This window comes from Pseudoliparis swirei, chromosome 23 (assembly GCF_029220125.1).
Source record: "Pseudoliparis swirei isolate HS2019 ecotype Mariana Trench chromosome 23, NWPU_hadal_v1, whole genome shotgun sequence".
Classification (NCBI taxonomy): domain Eukaryota; kingdom Metazoa; phylum Chordata; class Actinopteri; order Perciformes; family Liparidae; genus Pseudoliparis; species Pseudoliparis swirei.
Window position 1 is genome coordinate 16,358,905 of NC_079410.1, and position 21,338 is coordinate 16,380,242.

Sequence of the window (21,338 nt, forward strand, 5' to 3'; positions counted from 1 at the left end):
CCGAGCCCCACAGGGTGTCAGATGTGGACCTGGCCTGCAGCTGAATTATGTGGCAGCAGGAATGCCAGCGACAGCCAGAAAACCCTGCGAGGACAGCCGGACATCAGAGACCACCAGCAGAGACCGGTGGTGTCTCTGCTGTAATGACACACCGACCAGGACCGGTCCACCTGTGAAAACACACGTTGGTTCCAAGCCCCTTAGAGCTGCCACCGGGCCTCAGGAGTGCATGCCGGATGGTCGATAGCCTCGGAAACCTCTCAACGATGTGAGATGGTGAACAGTGAACGCGTGTGTTGTCTACAGAGCTCACAATGCATCATGGACACGACCACGAAGATCAACCAAACTCTGCCTAATAAACTCATTTAAAACACATTTATTATCAAATTACATCTGATTATGATCATTGAGTATTCACTCAATGATCATAATCCTCCCGTCGGCAGTCAGGCACATAAACAGAGCCCGGGTCCCCCACTGACCCTCATGAACAGAACCCGGGTCCCCCAATGACCCTCATGAACAGAGCCCGGGTCCCCCACTGACCCTCATGAACAGAACCCGGGTCCCCCACTGACCCTCATGAACAGAACCCGGGTCCCCCACTGACCCTCATGAACAGAGGCCGGGTCCCCCACTGACCCTCATGAACAGAGCCCGGGTCCCCCACTGACCCTCATGAACAGAGCCTGGGTCCCCCACTGATCCTCATGAACAGAGACCGGGTCCCCCACTGATCCTCATGAACAGAGCCCGGGTCCCCCACTGACCCTCATGAACAGAACCCGGGTCCCCCAATGACCCTCATGAACAGAGCCCGGGTCCCCCACTGACCCTCATGAACAGAGCCTGGGTCCCCCACTGATCCTCATGAACAGAGACCGGGTCCCCCACTGATCCTCATGAACAGAACCCGGGTCCCCCACTGACCCTCATGAACAGAACCCGGGTCCCCCAATGACCCTCACGAACAGAGCCCGGGTCCCCCACTGACCCTCATGAACAGAGCCTGGGTCCCCCACTGATCCTCATGAACAGAGACCGGGTCCCCCACTGATCCTCATGAACAGAGCCCGGGTCCCCCACTGACCCTCATGAACAGAACCCGGGTCCCCCACTGACCCTCATGAACAGAGCCCGGGTCCCCCACTGACCCTCATGAACAGAACCCGGGTCCCCCACTGACCCTCATGAACAGAGCCCGGGTCCCCCACTGATCCTCATGAACAGAGCCTGGGTCCCCCACTGATCCTCATGAACAGAGACCGGGTCCCCCACTGATCCTCATGAACAGAGACCGGGTCCCCCACTGACCCTCATGAACAGAGACCGGGTCCCCCACTGATCCTCATGAACAGAGCCCGGGTCCCCCAATGACCCTCATGAACAGAGACCGGGTCCCCCAATGACCCTCATGAACAGAGCCCGGGTCCCCCACTGATCCTCATGAACAGAGCCCGGGTCCCCCAATGACCCTCATGAACAGAGACCGGGTCCCCCACTGATCCTCATGAACAGAGCCCGGGTCCCCCACTGATCCTCATGAACAGAGCCCGGGTCCCCCAATGACCCTCATGAACAGAGCCCGGGTCCCCCACTGATCCTCATGAACAGAGCCCGGGTCCCCCAATGACCCTCATGAACAGAGACCGGGTCCCCCACTGATCCTCATGAACAGAGCCCGGGTCCCCCACTGATCCTCATGAACAGAGCCCGGGTCCCCCAATGACCCTCATGAACAAAGCCCGGGTCCCCCACGGATCCTCATGAACAGAGCCCGGGTCCCCCACTGATCCTCATGAACAGAGCCCGGGTCCCCCACTGACCCTCGTGAACAGAGCCCGGGTCCCCCAATGACCCTCATGAACAGAGCCCGGGTCCCCCAATGACCCTCATGAACAGAGACCGGGTCCCCCATTGACCCTCATGAACAGATTTATTTGATTTACTTGATCTTATATGTTGACTGTTGATTGTTTTTGATTGTTGTTGTTTTGTTTGTCTAATGTACACACCAGCCGCCAAGTCAAATTCTTCGTGTGTCTAACACACGTAGCAAATAAATGTTTCTGATTTTGATAATAAAAACATAAAAAAGTTGTTTTTTTAAAGCTATATAAAAGGAATGGTAAAAGAACAATTCTTAGCGATAGGGTATTTTTGACTTTTTAAAGTATATAAAGTATAGTTTTCTCAACTAATTTTCATGACTTACGTACAACTTGTAAATCCTAAAAGTCACTTCTGGATTACATGACAGTAGAAGGTCTCATTCCTCTTGAAAACAGTCCCCCCCATCACTCACTTGGTTGACCCCCTTCCTCTGAGACCTTGTTATTATCCCAAACAGAGTGTTAAATACCATCTGACAAGTGAATAAACATTGAGGCTCCTCCATGTCCAACTTGGGATGCCCAGACAATCAGTAAGGAGATCTGATGGGGCCCCAGATATTGGTGTTTACATATTTCCGCTGTAGGTCACATGAGAAGGCCGACCGTTAGTTGTAAACAATACAAATAAATAACTACTGCGTGGATGCACATGGACCGGATCATTATGTGCCGTATGTGCACATTTACATGTCTATACATGGGAACGTTTGTAAAAACAGGCCGAAGCTAAAAAGACCTGCAGTCCCGAACCCCGCCTTCCTAAACACGACGGATCAACGGCGTTGTGTCGAATCGGGAGGCTGAATAAACGGACTGGATTCCACGTGAATCTCCACCGGCGCGTTGCTTACCCCGAGGTCAACAGACCGCCTGATCGTTATCTCCGGTGCTTCGTCTCAGAAGGCCCTTTCTGACGAACTCACTGCCAGATGTGCAGCTGCAAACCTCTGGCCAGCGTGGCAGAGCCTCCCCGCCGCGAGAGGAGCGGGGAGGAGACGGCCTGCGCGCCGCATGAGGACAAATCAATGCTCGTCATCTGGATTTAAAAGGGTGTGCTTCCAAATCAGTTTACCGGAGCCAATAACTTACATTACATAAGTTAGCCTGGCTTTAACTGAATTAGCTATTTAAAGTTACACCAAATCAGTTTGTGTTTGAGTAGCTCTAATTCTATTAAACATTATCTTAAGGCCTCATGTTCTCGCCCGTTTCCAATCCCCAGGACATCTAGGCTCGAACTGCGAGGCACATCATGCCGTAAGAATCAAGGAGAAAGGGTGTGTGTGTGTGTGTGTGTGTGTGTGTGTGTGTGTGGCTAATGTGGGTTATGCGTGTTGCTTTAACATCTTGCAGCTGATCTAACGGCAACATCTACAGGCAGAGTTTTCTTGTTAAGAGAAGAATCAAATGAAAACGTAATTTTTGGGGGATTTTTTTTGAATTCTCTTTGCCAGAAGGCTCATGTGATGCGCCTCATGCGACGCCCCATTTATCATTCTGAGCATGCAAACTCCAGAATCTTTTGGTTTCCCAGTTCTGGCTGCGTGCTCCAGGGCCTCTCGTGGTTGCGGTGACTCACATCTTCTCAAAAACACTTTTATTGCTTTATCGTACCATTGACTGCCCGCTGACCCCTCACTCACTCCACTGAACCCCACAACTTCCAGCCACCCACGAGTTTGAATGACGTGTGTTTCGCGACGCCTCATCGGTCTCCTGGCGGGGGGGTTAGCCAACTGTGGATTGTATTTTTCATTCGATTCCACAAAACTGCTCATTGGAGACACACCTGCCAGAGAAATGCACCGTTTCTAGCGATAGTTTAGTTGCCGACTGGCGTTTTATTAAAAAAGGAGCCGTCTTCACCATTCACCCTTTTCACTGTGGCGTTCTTCTCCTCCTCTTCCTCCTTCAGAGCTCCTGGAAACACCAACACAAGCAACTTTTGAGAGTTCTGCCCTTTGATCTCCCGGCTCGTCATGTGTCCGAGGTCAGATAGCTGCATTTTCTCACACCGGTCACCAGAGCTTTGGCCCCCCTCCCCCGCGCTCACCTTACAGCGTCTCCCCTCCCTTCATGGCGAGCTCAGGGCTTTCGTTAAAAAAGTCAACTCCACAGAGGTCTGTGGCTCACAGTGACCACAGCACCAGCACCACCAGTTCAAACCCCAAACAGGATCCCCAGCGGGGGGCTTTGACCCCCAGAGGCCAACCAATACTTCTAAAAGGAAGCATATCTTAAACATTTAAACAATTTGTTGTTTTACTATCTTTCAAATTTTGTTCAATTTAAGTTTGAAAATAGATTCACTGTAAAATGGCTGACCTGCGAGCTCCACTGACCAACCCTCACATTTGAAAAGTCTGAGGACCGTGAGCTCTGAAGGAACAGTCACAAACCGTTGTCAATCTCCTCCCCGCCACCGACAGATCCGTTCGCACCCGTCGTGGTGCTCGTCAGTCAGTCCTGCAGCTTGAAGGGCGGCGTGTCAGGTGAAAAAGTGAGATGTCATATGCTAATCCTTGAACTGAGCTCACAGTGCATCACATATTGCAACATAGCCATGGTGTCCATTCAATAGCCACACTCGAGATCACACTTTACCTTTTTTTCTTCTTTTTGTCGACCCAGTGACACGCACACAGTGTCCTCATCAACTAGTAATCCAAAGCGTCACTTCGGTGGCGTCTGGGTGATTATGGTCGTGGCACAGGGATAATCTGGATAAGCCCAGCATGCACACTGAAGTGACACAGAGTGACACAGCCGCCCCCCTCGCTCCCCTGCTCTCCCTGCACGAGATGATTGCATAATTCACGGCAGTCGTATGACACCTACTTTCTACGGCAGTTTGAATACCCGTCACATAAATGCTCCTCGACGCGCCGGCCTCCACCCCGAATTGGGCATTGAATTATGAAAATGTTGGCATTAGTTGCATGCCAATTGAATACAAATTGATATGGTAAAAATAAGATGTTGACCTTTTCATGACCTTGACCTTTGACCCGATCGATCCCAAAATCTAATCAAATGGTCCCCGGATAATAACCAATCATCTCACCAAATTTCATGCGATTCGGTTTAATACTTTTTGACTTATGCGAATAACACGCACGCATACAAATACACGGAGATCAAAACATGACCTTCCGCATTTTCAATGCGAAGGTAATCAGCGAATGCAGGCGACATAATGTAATTAGTGAAAGGACGGATTGGAACGGAGAGAATTCAATCGCCTGCGGCCAAGAGGTGGGCATTGAAATAACGGCTTGTACTTAAAGAAGAACATATATCGAGGGGGAACTGAAACCTTGCATTTAAAAAGAATCCCTTCAGAGGTTGAATTAACCGTTCCGTCTTTTCCATGAGTGAAGAGAGGACAATACCAACACTCCACAGCTCTATTTATAATCCACATGGTATATAGACACACGGCGCCTCATGGCTTCGCCGGGTGCAAAACAAAGAGCAGGGGTAGCAGCGACAATGGAAAATGTGTCGAATGAGGTTTGAGGAGCCACGTGGATGATAAGCATGCGGCAACATGCAAACCCAGAAACCAGTGAAACCATTAGATGTGCAGTAAGAAACGCATCATAAGCACAAAATAAGCAAAGATGACATATATAAAGGCAAAAAAACACAGAGAAGTCACGTATCATGTCAATGTATGGAGGTCCTCAGTTTACCTCATTTTAATCTCTATTTTTTACTTCAAAATGTGAGCTTGGTATTGTTTTCTAAACTCATTTCAAAGCCCAAATGTCATCTCCCAGCCCAATGCTATAAGTAGCCCAACTGGGATGGATACCAGCCAGATCTGGCAACCCGCTGCATGCAAGTCATGGAGACGACGCAGGGCCGTACACCTTTATGAAGAGTGGCACGTCTACCTGAGAGCACTCGTTGACCTTTTCGTTGCTGTAGAGACTGAAAGTACACACTGCAACACCTTTGCACTCAGACACACGTCTAATGCAAAGAAGAAAGAAAAGGAGGCGCTCCGTCTTTGCGTCAGCACGGCTCCACGACCCTCCATGGGGAATGTATGACAAACGGATACTTATTTAATTTGACCGAGGGCAGACGAAGAGATTGTTTGCGGTCGCGCTGTGGGAGTCGTGGTGCGCGACCCGCCAGAGAGCCTCGTTAGCCAGACGCCGCCGGCTCACAGAATCAATACGGGACGACGGCTCCACAAAGCCAAACACCGACTGTGCGTCATATTGCACAGTGCAGGCAAGGAAGAGACGGAGAGAGCATTCGCGACCCTGCGGGGTCGGTTTATAAAAGACCGCGACTGAAAAAAGATGTGTGTGTGTGCAGCAAAAGTCCACAACACTTCTAGAATAATAAGAAATACAGAGAGAGAGACATAAGGGTATTCTTGTTCAGCCATTCCGCTCTATTTCAGCACATTTTAATCTAAAATACAATCACATACAAAAAACACACAAACAAGCCTCAATAATTGAGCCCCCCCACCTCCCTCTATTGTCATAATAATAATTTGTTTTCAAATACTCCTAACAGTAATCTTACACACGTCAGCTCTTCCCCCAGACACAAGGGAGCACCCATGACCTAAATCTAGACGACATGCAGACGTGTGTGTGTCCCTCACACACACACACACACACACACACTCGAACAAGGGTCACCAATAATCGCAGCGCAAACAACGGAGCTGACCTGTTTATGTTGCCCCTCCCGTGTGCATACATGTGCTACGTCTGCGCCGCCCGTGTAGAGACACGAGGTGACACCGCTATTTGTTTCCTTTTTATCTCCCCTCTGCAAATATCGGTGTTTATTTGTCTGCGAGCTATCCGCTGGCCCCCGCTCCCCCGTACACGTGAGCGGCAGCAGCCGGCTCAATCAAGACACGGTTTTTCGCTGCAAAAAAAGAAAGAAAAACAACACAGCACAAGCGATTACTGAAGTTAGATCGACATCCAGTACGTCAAAGCCTCAACGTGTCTTTCAATAACACCGAAAAAAAAGGAAATTGTTTGAGGAAATGACCTGGCCGATACGTCGCTTCAGCGCCGATGATATTATCGGCCCAATTTCGCTTATCCACATCGATCTGTGTGTTTATGCCTCTGATCGACAAGCGGCTGCAGAACTGACAAGGGGAAAAGGATAATTTAAGGGCTTTTAATTGAATCCAAGAAGTCAAATTCACTTTAAGACCCTCTAGCGTAATTAAATGTGTCAACCAGAGAGAATTAACAAGTGTATAAAGCTCATATGTGTTACCATGGCGAGCCAACGGTGACTGTTTGTATGAGCTCTGTTGGCTGATGTATCCTTATCAGACTTTCTGGGAACTTACAAAAAATCTATATCGGTATCTACATCAGAGGTCCAGTCTATGATGCATTATAGACATACTTATAATGCGTACACTGTAACACTGATGTAAATTTACAGTGAAATTCTAACAGTAACATACTGTATTGTGCTATTACTGTATAATGCTGTAAAAGCAATGCATTCTGGGAGTTATAACGCTTGCTTCCATGATCCTAACGGTCAAGTGCTTCTTTTCACAGTAGTTTACTGCGTACCGCTGAGAATCTTGGGAGAGTAACTATTTTGAAGTTCTCATAAATGAGTAGCCAAAGCAGAGTTTTTCAATTCCTCTGTCAATCTTGTGAGTTTCTATTTTAATGATAACGTCTTCCGTGTTAACATCCAAGTCACTTTAGTTTTACCACTTTAAGAAAAGTTGCGGTATTTATTTATTTTTCACCGTTGTGCGCGATCATGATCGGTCCGCTCCGGTCGCGGCAGCAGTAACCCCGTTCCTTCTCCCGTGCAAGTGAAGGATACACCAACTTTATTAGGATATCGCTATATTTGTATTTATTTTCACCACCGCCATTTTTTGCTTGTAATGAGTGGTGCAAGTCTCGGAGAACCGACGTCTTCACCGCGGGTATTTTTTTAAGTCTTACCCCCGCCAGTTTGGGAAAGTCAACTGAATCTTCAGTCCAGACAAAAAAAGGACAACTACTAACCAACTACCTCACGGTAAGTTCACTTTCAACTTAGGCTACGTTTTGAACACCTTTGTTAACATGTGATTAGCTAACGTTAGTTAAGTTAGCACATGTTTCTCCATGTGGTTGGCATGCACATTAGCTAGCTAAGCAGTTAGCTGTTCTTAGCTTAGTTAATATTTAAATACTGAATACTATTAGTAACATGTTACTAATAGTATTCAGTATTTACATGTTAACAAGGGAAGAAAGGCAGCAGTCTAGCTTATTTTTCCATTATGTTCAATTGTCAATTTTGTGGCCACGAATGTGTTACTAAATATGCCTTTGCAAGGCATATGAAAGTTCACCAAAACACCCCCCACATCAAATTTAAATGTGCTTTTCATGGTTGTAACCGTTCATTTGGCAAAGTGTTGTCTTTAAAATGTCATGTATATAGAGATGACCCAGGTCAGAGGGAGTCAAGATTAAGTGAAGGATGTTCTGGCATAAGGACATTAACGTTGGACGTTTTATTGTCATGCCACTTCGATTTCTGTACTGTCAAGTGTGACAGTTTGTCACGTTTATTTTCTCACTTGAAGACCCACATTAAAGAGGGAAGACAAGTCATATGTCCATTCAAAAACTGTGGTAACGTGTTTACTGTGATATCCACGTTTTCATCACACTTGTCAAGAACACATAAAGGTTGTACAGTTGATGATCTTTTCAGACAGACATGGTCAGGTAGAGGTAATGGAGAATACTGTTGAGCAAGCAGGGTGCTCTCATGAAGAAGCTGAGGTGTGGGCTTCCAATGTTAACAATGATGACAGAGGGAGACCAGGCAGAAGTTTTTCCTGAAAGCACAGATGAGTCACTTTTCCTAAAGAACTTGGCTTTGTTTTACCTTAAACTTCAAGCTAAGTTGTTGCTCCCATCTTCAGTTATACAGAGCATTATTGAAGATTTCCAGGCAGTGCATGATATAAGTCAGTCTCATCTGTTTCATAAACTGAGTGAAAAGTTGGCAACTTTGGGGATTCCTGATGGTGATGTTAAGAATGTATTAGATGCCTAGAAATCCGATGATCTATTTCGGGCGTGCAACACTGGTACTCTAAAAACGGATAAAAGAAGAAAAACGTTTTTTTTAAATGAGTTTAGATATGTTGAACCAGTGCCTCTGTATCTTGGGCAGAATGAATCTGGAAAGGAATGCTTTGTTCACTATGTGCCTGTTAAAGAAACATGTCAGTCACTTCTTCAGTGCGACTCAGTCAGAGAGCAAGTTCATTCACACAAGCAGCAGATGCGGTCTTATGATAGACCAAAAGACATTTTGGAGGATGTATGGGATGGTATTAATATGGCAAGTAATCCGCTGTTTCAATCAGATGATAAGGCCTTGGGTTTGATCCTGTATCAGGATGCATTTGAAGTGGCCAACCCACTTGGCTCAGGCAAAAAGAAGCATAAAGTTCTTGCAATGTATGTTAGTCTTGCAGATATAGCACCTCATAACAGGTCGAGTGTTGAACAAATGCAACTGGTTCTATTATGTCGGGAGCAGGATTACAAGTACTTTGGCCAAGAAAAAGTCTTCACTACACTTGTTACAGATCTCAGAGATCTAGAGGTTAATGGCATAGCCACACTCGATGGGCAGGTGAAAGGCACTCTGTGTGCTATTGCTGGAGATAATCTGGGATCACACAACATCGGTGGTTTCCTAGAAAACTTCAGCAGGAGTACTCACTTTTGCAGATTTTGTGACATAGATCATGCAACATTTATTTCCACACCACTGGCAAGGTCCTCTCCAAGAACAGTTGAGTCCTATAAAAATAATGTGCAGCAGATAATTGCAAACAACCTACACTCATCTGTTGGTATTAAATCTGATTCCAAGTTTAATGAACTTGCTTTTTTTCATGTTTGTAACCCTGGTTTACCGCCTTGCTTGGGCCATGATCTTTTTGAAGGCATTGTATCATATGACCTGGCATTGTATATCAGCCATCTCATTAAACAGAAAGAGTTCACTTACTTGCAATTAAATCAGCGCATAAATCATTCACGATATCTTGGCAATGATGGCAATAACAAACCATGTGTTGTTAATCCTGGAAGTGAAAAGTTAAGTGGGCATGCTGTCCAGAATTGGACCCTACTAAGACTCCTGCCAGTCTTGATAGGGGACAAGATTCATAGCCCAGTTGAAAATGAAGTGTGGCAACTGGTATTACAGCTGAGACAAATTGTCGAACTAATTTGCGCACCTGCCATCACCAGAGGCCAGATAGCTTACTTGAAAGTACTGATAGAAGAGTACATTGTAAGTAGACAAGAGACTTTCCCCAGTCATCCATTAAGGCCAAAGCACCATTATGTATTGCATTATCCAGACCTCATAATGTGCTTCGGCCCACTTATTCGCTTGTGGACCCTACGTTTTGAGAGTAAGCATACATACTTTAAACAGTGTGCTCAGAAATTGCACAATTTCAAGAACTTGTGCTCCACTCTAAGTGAAAGACATCAGTTACTACAAGCTTACTTAAGCGCTGGTGCTGTGTTCCCACCACCTGTAGTTGTTGAAAGAAGTACAGATTTCTATGTAAATGACTACAACGACAAGATAAAACAATCTGTTGCACACCTTAGTGTGCTACCATCTGACACGGTCTCTGCACACAAAGTTCAAGTAAAAGGTACACTTTACAAAAAAAACATGAGTGTTGTGTTGGAAAAAAATGATGAGGGACTGGTCTTTGGTAAGATTAAGTTGATTCTCATTACCAAAGGTACTCTGGTATATTTTGTGACTGAAAAATGCCAATCTGTCTTTCTAGTAGACCAAGGGGTACATTGTCTATCCAACACAGAGAATACAACGGCACAATACTTTTGTATTGCACAGGAAGAGCTAAAAGACTATTACCCTTTGGCAGAATACAGTATGCTGGGCTTGTCTGTATTTGCATTGCACCATTCATTCCCATCCCTAGCGTGATGTCTGACGACACGCATGAAAGGGTCCGGGAGATCATCCAGGCCACACTCCCGAGTCTCGATGAAGAAAAGATAAAGTTATTGGTCGAAAAGCTGTTACTGCAGGGAGTAGAAAGCCGACAAGACCTAAAATATGTACGAGAGGAGGACATGGTGGACATCATCAGGCCCATCCAGTGTAGGAAACTACTTGATTGCTGGAAATTACAAGGTAATTAACTTATATAATTCAGTTGATACCGGTAATGTATGTATTATTTCGCTCAACAATGAAAAAGAAACAATTGGTGAGAGTAAGACTTTGTGTTGTTCTTTTTTCAGATCCAATAAGTAGTGCTGTTACCCCACCTCGGCAGCTGTCCTCAAGCACCTCACCAAGCCCTTCGTGGTCCAGTAGCCCCATGTCCTCTCCTCAACCATCTCCACGCCCACATATAAAGAAAACCTGGCCTGAAGCCTTTCAGGTGGACTGGAACAAAATGCCCTCAGATTTGCTGTCTACTGTGATGAGTGGTAAGAGACCCTCGCCATCTGACAGACGGCAGTTTGTGAGAGTGTTAGTTGATGAAATGAGGAAGTACGAAGCTAACCCCACAAGAGCACAATGCCTCATCATCACCAGAAATGTGATAAGACAATATCCCAAATCCTTTGCTGATACCATGGACGATGGCAAGACAATGGTTGGTGGAGGCTATGAATCACTTCTTAGCCAGGTTAAAGTACGTGTAGAGCACTTAAACAGGAACAACACCCTTGCTCGACATAGAGCATCAAAGGATGCCACAGGGGCTATCCCAGCCCGAGGACCAGCAGACAGCTATGGGTGCACGAGATGGCAGCCAGAGCTACCACCTGAGGAAACTGAAGATAGCCTTGAAGGTTTGAGACAAAAGATGACTAATATCTTTCGACATGAAGGTTTGGCGGGTGCAAAAAGGGAGGAAATACACAGTTTGATGGAGAAAACGTATTCTCTGCAACGCAAATCGATTAATGCAACACCAGCCGCCCCTCTGGAGGACATTGAAAGTCAGTGGCCCTACTTGTTTTTGCCGAGGAGCATGTGTGCCCACTTTGAACTGCTCACAGACATTCAGATCTTGGGAATAACAGAAGCATTTCCGGAAAGGGTTAAAAATCTTTTCAAATATGTTGGAAATACAGACAATACAATACAGAAAAAGATATAGCAGTATGTTGCCACTTCATTATATTTCAAATGGTAAATTTGACATTCAGCCTAACACTTTGCATTTTGTTTAAGGTCCAATGATTCCTGACCAGCGTTGGATGGTTAGCATCGAGGGCCACGTGGTGTGCGAAGGAGCAACGTTTGTTTTGGGGCTTGCTGTTGTCTTCGCATGCTACTACAACTTCAACCTCCAATATCAGGATCTGGCTGCCTGCACACTTGAATTCATACAGAGGTAAGTTTGAATCCCATATCAAGTCATTCGTTTCAGGTGTTCGGGCCTTACAGCCCTCCATGCATTTATCTTTATGTGATAGATATAGTATCTTCAGGATGCAAGCTTGATAGTTCAATTGTTTAAAGAACATGGACTTCAATCAGAGAACAGAGCACATAAAGTTAATTCCAAAAAGAGATTTATCTTTGGTTCTAAAATAAACAGAAATACACATTCAACTTCAGTGGTTATCAGATTTATTGGGGCTAGATACCCTTGCAGGGTAGAAAAATAGCAAAAGACCCTAATTATCGTAACACCGGTTAAGCTTACGCTTACTAGCATTTGTACTCATAGATGCCATTGGAATTATTTGCATTCTAATGCTTTTCAATCTAAATGCTTCAGATCTGTTTCATAGTGATAAACATAACACAATCTCATATTTAATCAGAGGTGCTTTGTAATAATATTTTGCATTTTACTGTAATAAAGACGTGTACTTATGTACAAGAAAAAAAAACTGAATTTGCACATTCCAAAGATGTGATGCATATAAAACTAAATATAGCAAAATGTTCCCATATATCTACTCTAATATGTATTATAAACATAAAGTAGGAAAAAGAATGATTATGCTAACAATATGTGGTGGCCATTAACAATAGTTTAGAAGTGGTTTGACTATTTCTTTTTGTTTTACCTTGTCATGCTCGCCAGAAGCTGTGTTGGGATTAACCCAGAGAGAGGGACAAAGGCACGTCAGGGAAAGGTGACCAGCAAGAAGAGCGGGCGAATGGTCCAAAAGAAAGCGACATCCCTGAATCCGCATGTGTGCACCCTCTTGAGGAAGCTCATGGACTTCGAGTGGGACTTTGTATGAGTTTATCACTACCCTGACTCTGTCCATGGAGTTCAGATGAGTACACATACACACGCACGCACACATGCACACACACACACATACACAAACACACCCACACCCACATCCTTCTATGTATGGGTCTCACTTCTTCACATTGTCCATGGAGTTCAGATGAGTACACATACACACGCACGCACACATGCACACACACACACACACTCACACAGACGCACACACCCACACCCACATCCTTCTATGTATGGGTCTCACTTCTTCACATTGTCCATGGAGTTCAGATGAGTACACATATACACACTCACTAATCCTTCATATCTATGGATGTGTCTCACTCATTCACATTGCTATTTGTATTTGTAAGGGCTATTTTTGTTTTATTTGTATCTATTATCTTAACAATGTCCAACCAGACATTATTTCTGTTCAATTTTGAAGTTAGTGCACAATATTGTTCAACAGCATAGATCTGTCAAGTAAAAAACTCTAGCGTACTGGGGAGGCTCTTTCCTTTTGAAACATAACACTATTGTTTCAGTCTGTAAAGTACAATGCACAACGTACAAATACACACACATAAAAAAATTCATTCACACCAGTATTTATATGTGTAATAGCTATTTTGTGTTTTGGGCTAGCACACAGTATTGTTCAATAGTCAGTATTGTTCTGTTAAGTAAAACCCCCTAGCGTAATGGGGAGGCTCTTTTCTTTTGAAACATTAGTATTTACTCAGTTCATCAAGTACACATTTTGTCCGATAACCATGCACTCACTAGGAAAAACACACTCACACATGCAACTTATCCATACCATTTTGATTTCTAAGGGCTAGAATATTTGAATCAGTTATTTGGATGCTATTTTTTGTCAAGGCTATTCTAATGAACAAGAATATTATGAATATGTCCTATTGTCTTATTTATTGCAAATTGTTCTTTTTCATGCTTGTTAATTTGACAGATGCTTCCGCTACAGTTTCCTAAATGTTTTGGGGTAAAGAGCTAACACTAAAAGTCCTGTTATTTTACGAATTCATTTAGCAAATTACTTTACATTTTGATTACAAGTTACTGTATTTCCATATTACTGTACATTTTACAGTAACTTACAGGCGAAACTGCTGCCAGTAATTTACTGTAATTTTGAATTATTACAGTAAATTACAGTATCAAAAGAATACAGCAAGCTGCTGTATTCTTTTGATACAGTAGAGATACTGTAAAACTACAGTAATTTACTGGCAGCAGTTTCGCCTGTAAATTACTGTAATTTTACAGTGAAAAGTTTTACAGTGTATTCTTGTTCAGCCATTCCGCTCTATTTCAGCACATTTTAATCTAAAATACAATCACAAACAAAAAACACACAAACAAGCCTCAATAATTGAGCCCCCCCCCCTCCCTCTATTGTCATAATAATAATTTGTTTTCAAATACTCCTAACAGTAATCTTACACACGTCAGCTCTTCCCCCAGACACAAGGGAGCACCCATGACCTAAATCTAGACGACATGCAGACGTGTGTGTGTCACACACACACACACACACACACACACACACACACACACACACACACACACACACACACACACACACACACGGGTCACCAATAATCGCAGCGCAAACAACGGAGCTGACCTGTTTATGTTGCCCCTCCCGTGTGCATACATGTGCTACGTCTGCGCCGCCCGTGTAGAGACACGAGGTGACACCGCTATTTGTTTCCTTTTTATCTCCCCTCTGCAAATATCGGTGTTTATTTGTCTGCGAGCTATCCGCTGGCCCCCGCTCCCCCGTACACGTGAGCGGCAGCAGCCGGCTCAATCAAGACACGGTTTTTCGCTGCAAAAAAAGAAAGAAAAACAACACAGCACAAGCGATTACTGAAGTTAGATCGACATCCAGTACGTCAAAGCCTCAACGTGTCTTTCAATAACACCGAAAAAAAAGGAAATTGTTTGAGGAAATGACCTGGCCGATACGTCGCTTCAGCGCCGATGATATTATCGGCCCAATTTCGCTTATCCACATCGATCTGTGTTTATGCCTCTGATCGACAAGCGGCTGCAGAACTGACAAGGGGAAAAGGATAATTTAAGGGCTTTTAATTGAATCCAAGAAGTCAAATTCACTTTAAGACCCTCTAGCGTAATTAAATGTGTCAACCAGAGAGAATTAACAAGTGTATAAAGCTCATATGTGTTACCATGGCGAGCCAACGGTGACTCTGTTTGTATGAGCTCTGTTGGCTGATGTATCCTTATCAGACTTTCTGGGAACTTACAAAAAATCAATATCGGTATCTACATCAGAGGTCCAGTCTATGATGCATTATAAACATACTTATAATGCGTATGTATTATCGTCATGTGTAAAGATGTAACAGCAACATGTGTGTTGGCTCTCTCCCGTCTGCTGGCCCGTGACGTGGCGGCCGCGGCCAGGCTCCCTCTGGTCAGCCTCTCTTTAAAAGGACACGTGTCGCGGTGTGAACACCCAAATGGAGGCAGCGCTTATGAGCGCTAGCGCCTCTACGTCTAGGGTGTTTTTCCCAGCGTCGAGTTGTCAGAATCACGATCTCAATCCGTTTCACGAGCTCGACCTGACGGCTCTTTTCCCGTCACTAAGCCTGAGCGGCACTCAGAAAACTTTCTTTATGGCTGTTAATTAAGAAGGGATAAACGTGGTGTTTGATTCGCTAAATTATTGATCTCTGATTTTTTATTTCCTCTGAAAGTAATCCATTTGATCGTATTTCCACACATCTATTTTTGTATATAGCCTACCTCGTTAATGCTTTATTTGGAGAAAAACATTCAGAGAACTTAACAAATCATACATCTAATATAGAGTAAGAAATGTCCATATTTTTGAAGGTGTCAATTTTTGCCCCCACTGACTGAAATCCAGGGGCATTTAAAAATAAATTTGGGACACTTTTTTAAACTTGTGACAATCAAAACATGACGTGACAACTGGACCGGGTCATATAGGCTGCGATGTTTTTGACAAGTTCATAATTAACGGGGGCAAAATTATATTTCTTGCGGGCAGTTTTTCCCTTTGCCCTCGCGTATTTCCGACGCTGATCTAATTAATACCCTACAGTAGGGATGATCAATATATTAATATTATATCAACAATGTGATACGAGACTGGATATTGTGAGGAGTATGATTTGCCTTTAGCGACTTTTTATTTGTCTCCACATTACTTTGGATTATTTATCAAGAATCTCAATGTTTAGATATTTCTGCCACATCGTCAAATACCAATATCAATATTGAGGCATTTAACAAAATGAAGTGCTGATATTTAATTGTCTCCATGTCGCCCGGCCCTACTCCACATCAAACCATTGTTTTATAATAACTCTCATTAAGTTGCACCGTCATGGCGTTCATATCTCGTGTTCTGTTGGGCACGGAGCGGCTCTGGTGGCGTCGTCAGCCTCGTGGGCCAGAGGGCTGCAGCAGCGTTTTCCCCGCTGTGTGTTTAGGGCTGAGGCATCGTCTAAAAATGAGAACACGTATTGATCCGGATCACGTTTATCAGTCCTAAGTCGATTCTGGGTTGACCCCGACGTCTCCTGACACAATCCCTGGGAATTCAAGGGTGAATGCTTTATTTTCCCCCAATTTGTGACTGCCTCCATTTGGCCTTTGAGCGTTCGCCTAGCTGTTGTTGTCGATAACCCAGAGCCCTATCTGCTCCCATCCCTCTCACTCGCTGCACAGAAAAGAGGGGTCCAGTGAAAGCTGGACAAGGAAGGAGAGGGGATGGATGGAGGGAGAGAAGATAATCGCAAAGACAGGCGACAAACCCTGCTCAGGTATGGCGCCGATGGAACATTTAAATTGTGAGTCTTGTGTGGAGCGGCTGTCATGGCGCCCGCTGTGGATGCCAACAATCAGCTGCTCTACTCGACAGACGGATCAGAGCGCTCCTGGCCCGGACCAGACGAAGAGCTCACCGGTCACGTGACCGGTGGATTAGCGTGAGCCCAGCTGAAAGGAGGAGGAGGAGGAGGAGGTTAGGGTGCATGTCACCGCAGGCTTCCTGACCACTTCCTGTTTGACTGTTTCCCTTTCTCTTTCACTAAACCCCCGTCGGCCCGTTTAGTATTCTCACGATCACTTCCACCAAAGAAATGCATCACAAGCAAAAAAATAAAAGACATTCCGGTTATCCCTCACGCGTCCATCGGGTCTCCTCCTCCTCCTCCTCCTCCTCCTCCTCGGCCTCACGCCGAGCACCTTCGTTCCGTCAGAAGTGATTCTGACACCTTTGACTCGTTGGCTGTCGGATCAGAACCGCCGCTCTAAATCGTCGCGCTTCCAGCTTCTCACGATGCTGATGTCGCGTCTCCTGTGCTGTCGCTTCCCAATTAACTCACCCACTTTGTCCTCATACAGTGGTCTTCATCGGGCTTGCCAGGAATGCCGAGCCCTCCACTGACAGAGTGAGAAGCAGAGACATGCAGACGGGACGCGTGGCAAAAGTGGGCTTGTTGAATAAAACACTGGGCTCCCCTGTCTCCTCTTCCTCCTCTTCCTCCTCCTCCAGCATATGGGTCTTTCCGTCGGGGACAGAGTGTGCCGGCTGACTCGTGCCTGCCCAGCATGCCGTGTTCCCGCGCCGGCCACAGACAAACTGGGAAAAACCTGCATTCCCGCGCATTTGGGAGTTTTTCCTGGTCCGATGTGAGGTTTTGGGGCAGGGATGTCTATGTGTACAGATTGTAAAGCACTCCGAGACAAATTTGTAATTTGTGAAATTGGGCTATACAAATAAACTGAATTGAATTGAATCACGTTCCGTCACAGCTGGACTGAAACATTTGATGGATTGAAAGAGCGGGCATTCAGAGAATAGCAAAAAGGGAAGAGAGCATGAGAAGTGACACGAGGAGGCGAGTCACGACTCGGGATGAACAATTCATTTGAACAGCTTTTGGGGAAATTGCCCCAAAATTGCAACACGGCCTGTTGCACGTATCAAACAGCAGCCACGATGCTGGCAAAAAGGAGAATACCATTTTAAATGAGATATTGTCGCTCTACAGAGATGTTCTGGCATATTCACGACTTCGGGAAACTTTTTTGTTTTTTTGTTACAGATCCGTGCAAAAATTACACTGTAATCATTTTACTATGTTTGATCGATGAAAACGAGAATGCACGAATACAAATTACCGTCCCCTTAAATACTGCGACCAATATCACCGTTGCAATATCAGCCAATAACTTGTTCAGCAATACTGAAGAAAATGCAGCAATTTCAAAATGACAAAATTAAGAATCAATAGCGCTGTTGGTTAGCGATGAATTGACTCATTTCGGCAGAGCCGCCCGAGGCCGCCCAGGAGGGTGTCGGCACAACTAACCACTTCTTCATGTGCTCATCCAAAGTTATCACACAGCGACCTCAGTGGGGGACATTATCACAGTGGGCAGAGGGCTTATCACTCACATCACTCTCAATCAGGAGCCACGGGGGAGCGAGCCAAGGCCAGCTAGACCGTCTGGTTTATGGAAGACTTGTTGCCGGTTTGTCCAAAAGGAAAACACAGAGAGAAGTCTCATCTGTGCCGCTCAGTATCCAGCAAGCAACATGATGACAGAGGATGAATAGCATGCACACAAACAACCAAGGACGCATTTTAAACACACATATATATATATATGAAAAGACATGAAAGCGTCAGAGAGTTTCCATTCTGTTTGGAAGCAAGAGCACACGCACACACACACAAACACACCGGAGGCCGTGCTTTCCAGCTTTGGCTTTACATTCATGAAACATCATTTCATGCTTTTATTTTTTTCTAGACTACATGCCGCCATCAGCAAAACAATGCACAGCCTCGATGCATCCTCTGTGTCACACGCTCAGTCAGGTCCACTGAGACAGACGGCGTGGGCCGAGTCCACTCCTGATCCACTAACTCGACTTCTTTTCGGATTTCAGATTCAACTTTCACGACAATGTGCATATGAACACATATTTATCGCAATATTCACTCCAGGAAAAAAACTAATAAGTATAAAGGAAAACAAGTAATACGTATAAATACTGTATAGACTACAAACACAATTAATACGTATAAATACAGTATAGACTACATACACATACTATACATGGGGGGGGGGGGGCACTAGGAGTGATAATAGTGACCTTTCTTTTTGGAAATCTCCCACATTACCGTATTACAGTATTACAGTATCTACGGTATATTCAATACTGAGGGACTCTGTTGCACTTCACGGTTGGTTCTATATTTTTTTCCTGAAATGCACTAAGAAATCAGTTAGATTATACTCTAGTGTCATGGAGTGCAAGATGTCTTTCTGATATATGAAGGATAAGCAAATCCAACCCAATGGAAACCCTCAATTACAGAAGCTCAGAGCTGTGAGCGCGGAGCAAAGTGACGGGACCAGAGAGACTGAACACCAGCTCTCAGCCAGCCGCTCAGACCTCTGAAGCTTCTCCATTACGCCGCTCAGCGCTGCAGCCAAAGCATGTGCACGAATTTAAAAAGAATGTCAACCTTTAATGTAAATGTAGGTTGTCTTTAGGGTCTGATTTCATCTCGGCGAAACACCATAGTATGAAACACGCACACCCCCCACAGACACACACACACACTATAAAGGAAGCAGATAAATGTGAATGAGATGTCTTGTTGTGTGATATATAACTTTTAAATGAGTCAGAGACAGGGCGTCCTGACTATTTTGGTTGCCTTCAACATTGCCAGCTGGCCAGTGGACTCGTTGCCTCAAACATAACAGAGTGCTTTTATTGCGTCTTTTTCTTCTTTTAAGTCATTTAAATACATTAAAATAATGTTGTTGTTTTTCTTTAAAAAAACAAAAATCTATTTATTTTATTTGTAAGATTGAACGCGTCCGCAGAGGTCACGTGAGATGCTCGAGCCCTCAAAGAAACACAAACTACCACAGTGTGTTCATGTGAGTCCGTCCTTGCGGCGCTATTTAGAAAGAGTCCACAATGCACCGCGGCGACAGTCAACTCGTAGCGGTGTCAGCCGGCCTGGTAGAAACATAACGGGGGGACGCCTGTTGATTCTAGCAGCGCTCATAAAACCACCGAAGAAGAAGAAGTACAGGAGGAATCTTCTCCTCCGTCCATCCCGGACTGGCTGGAGCGCGTGTGCACGCGCAGCAGCGCTGCCCGCCGCGCTCGGTTTGTTTACAAAGCGCTGTCACAATATTGTTTCACAACCCGGGGAGGGGAGGGAGAGGGGGAGAGGGGGGCGGCCGTGGTCTGCGGGACGAGAAGAGGGTCGCTCGAGCCCCCCTCGGACGACACTCGTCCACCCAAAAAGACGCGAAACGGTCCCACTCACCTCTGTGGAGCGACGGGGGCGCGCGCGCTGTCCGTTCTCATGCACCGGGAGGAGAAAGCGGCTCCGACGGGAACAACCTTGAGCGGGAGTCTCTCAGTCCGTCAGTCAGCGGTGTAGTTTCCAACAGTTCGCATGACACTTCTCTCTCTCCCCCCCCCCCCCCCCTCTCTCTGTCAAACCGCCCACTTCCGGCGGTTCTTGAACGTCTCTGAGTGGCAAACTGTTTCTGTTAATTTCTGTCCTGCTGCTGATTGATTTCAGACTCTGGCCGATCTGCTCATACTTAACGTGTTACTATATTGTATTTCACATATATGTATCTGAATATTATTGTATTGTTTTCTGTGCACACGTGGGTCCTATATTCCCAATAAAGTATGCACAATGTTTACATGTATTAGGAGGCTCTGATTTTATTTGTTAAGGACTATTTTGTGCAGAACAATACACATGCACAACTACTAACATTCATAGATACATTAATAGATACATTCATTAAAACATAAATATTAAAGTGAAATCCCGACATCAACAACAACAACAGATGAAAAATAGCCTCTTGGCTAACTCTGGCACATTTACTGCAATGTTTTTATCAATGTGCACTGTCCCCTTATTAAATAAACCATTACAACAACAAAAAATTAAAAAAATACTATAATAATACTATAGGTGCATGCATTAGTTCATTGCTGGTAAAAAAGTTGAGAGACAGTGGACTCACTGTTCTCCGACTGCGGGGTCAAAGCTGCCGCA

The 21,338-nt window shown here is 45.0% G+C and overlaps 1 protein-coding gene across 2 annotated transcripts in view; it reads right to left on the minus strand.

Annotated features, from left to right (window-relative positions):
- Positions 1-20,723, minus strand: part of stat5a (signal transducer and activator of transcription 5a) — a 67,031-nt gene extending 46,308 nt beyond the window's left edge. The window contains exon 1 of one of the 2 annotated variants that reach the window (XM_056406481.1): positions 20,583-20,723. In XM_056406481.1, the coding sequence (XP_056262456.1) occupies positions 20,583-20,623 (41 nt within the window). In that variant the 5' untranslated portion in view covers positions 20,624-20,723. The remainder of the gene's footprint in view (positions 1-20,582) is intronic. The other variant, XM_056406483.1, reaches the window with a different exon arrangement.
- Positions 20,724-21,338: the final 615 nt, after the last annotated feature.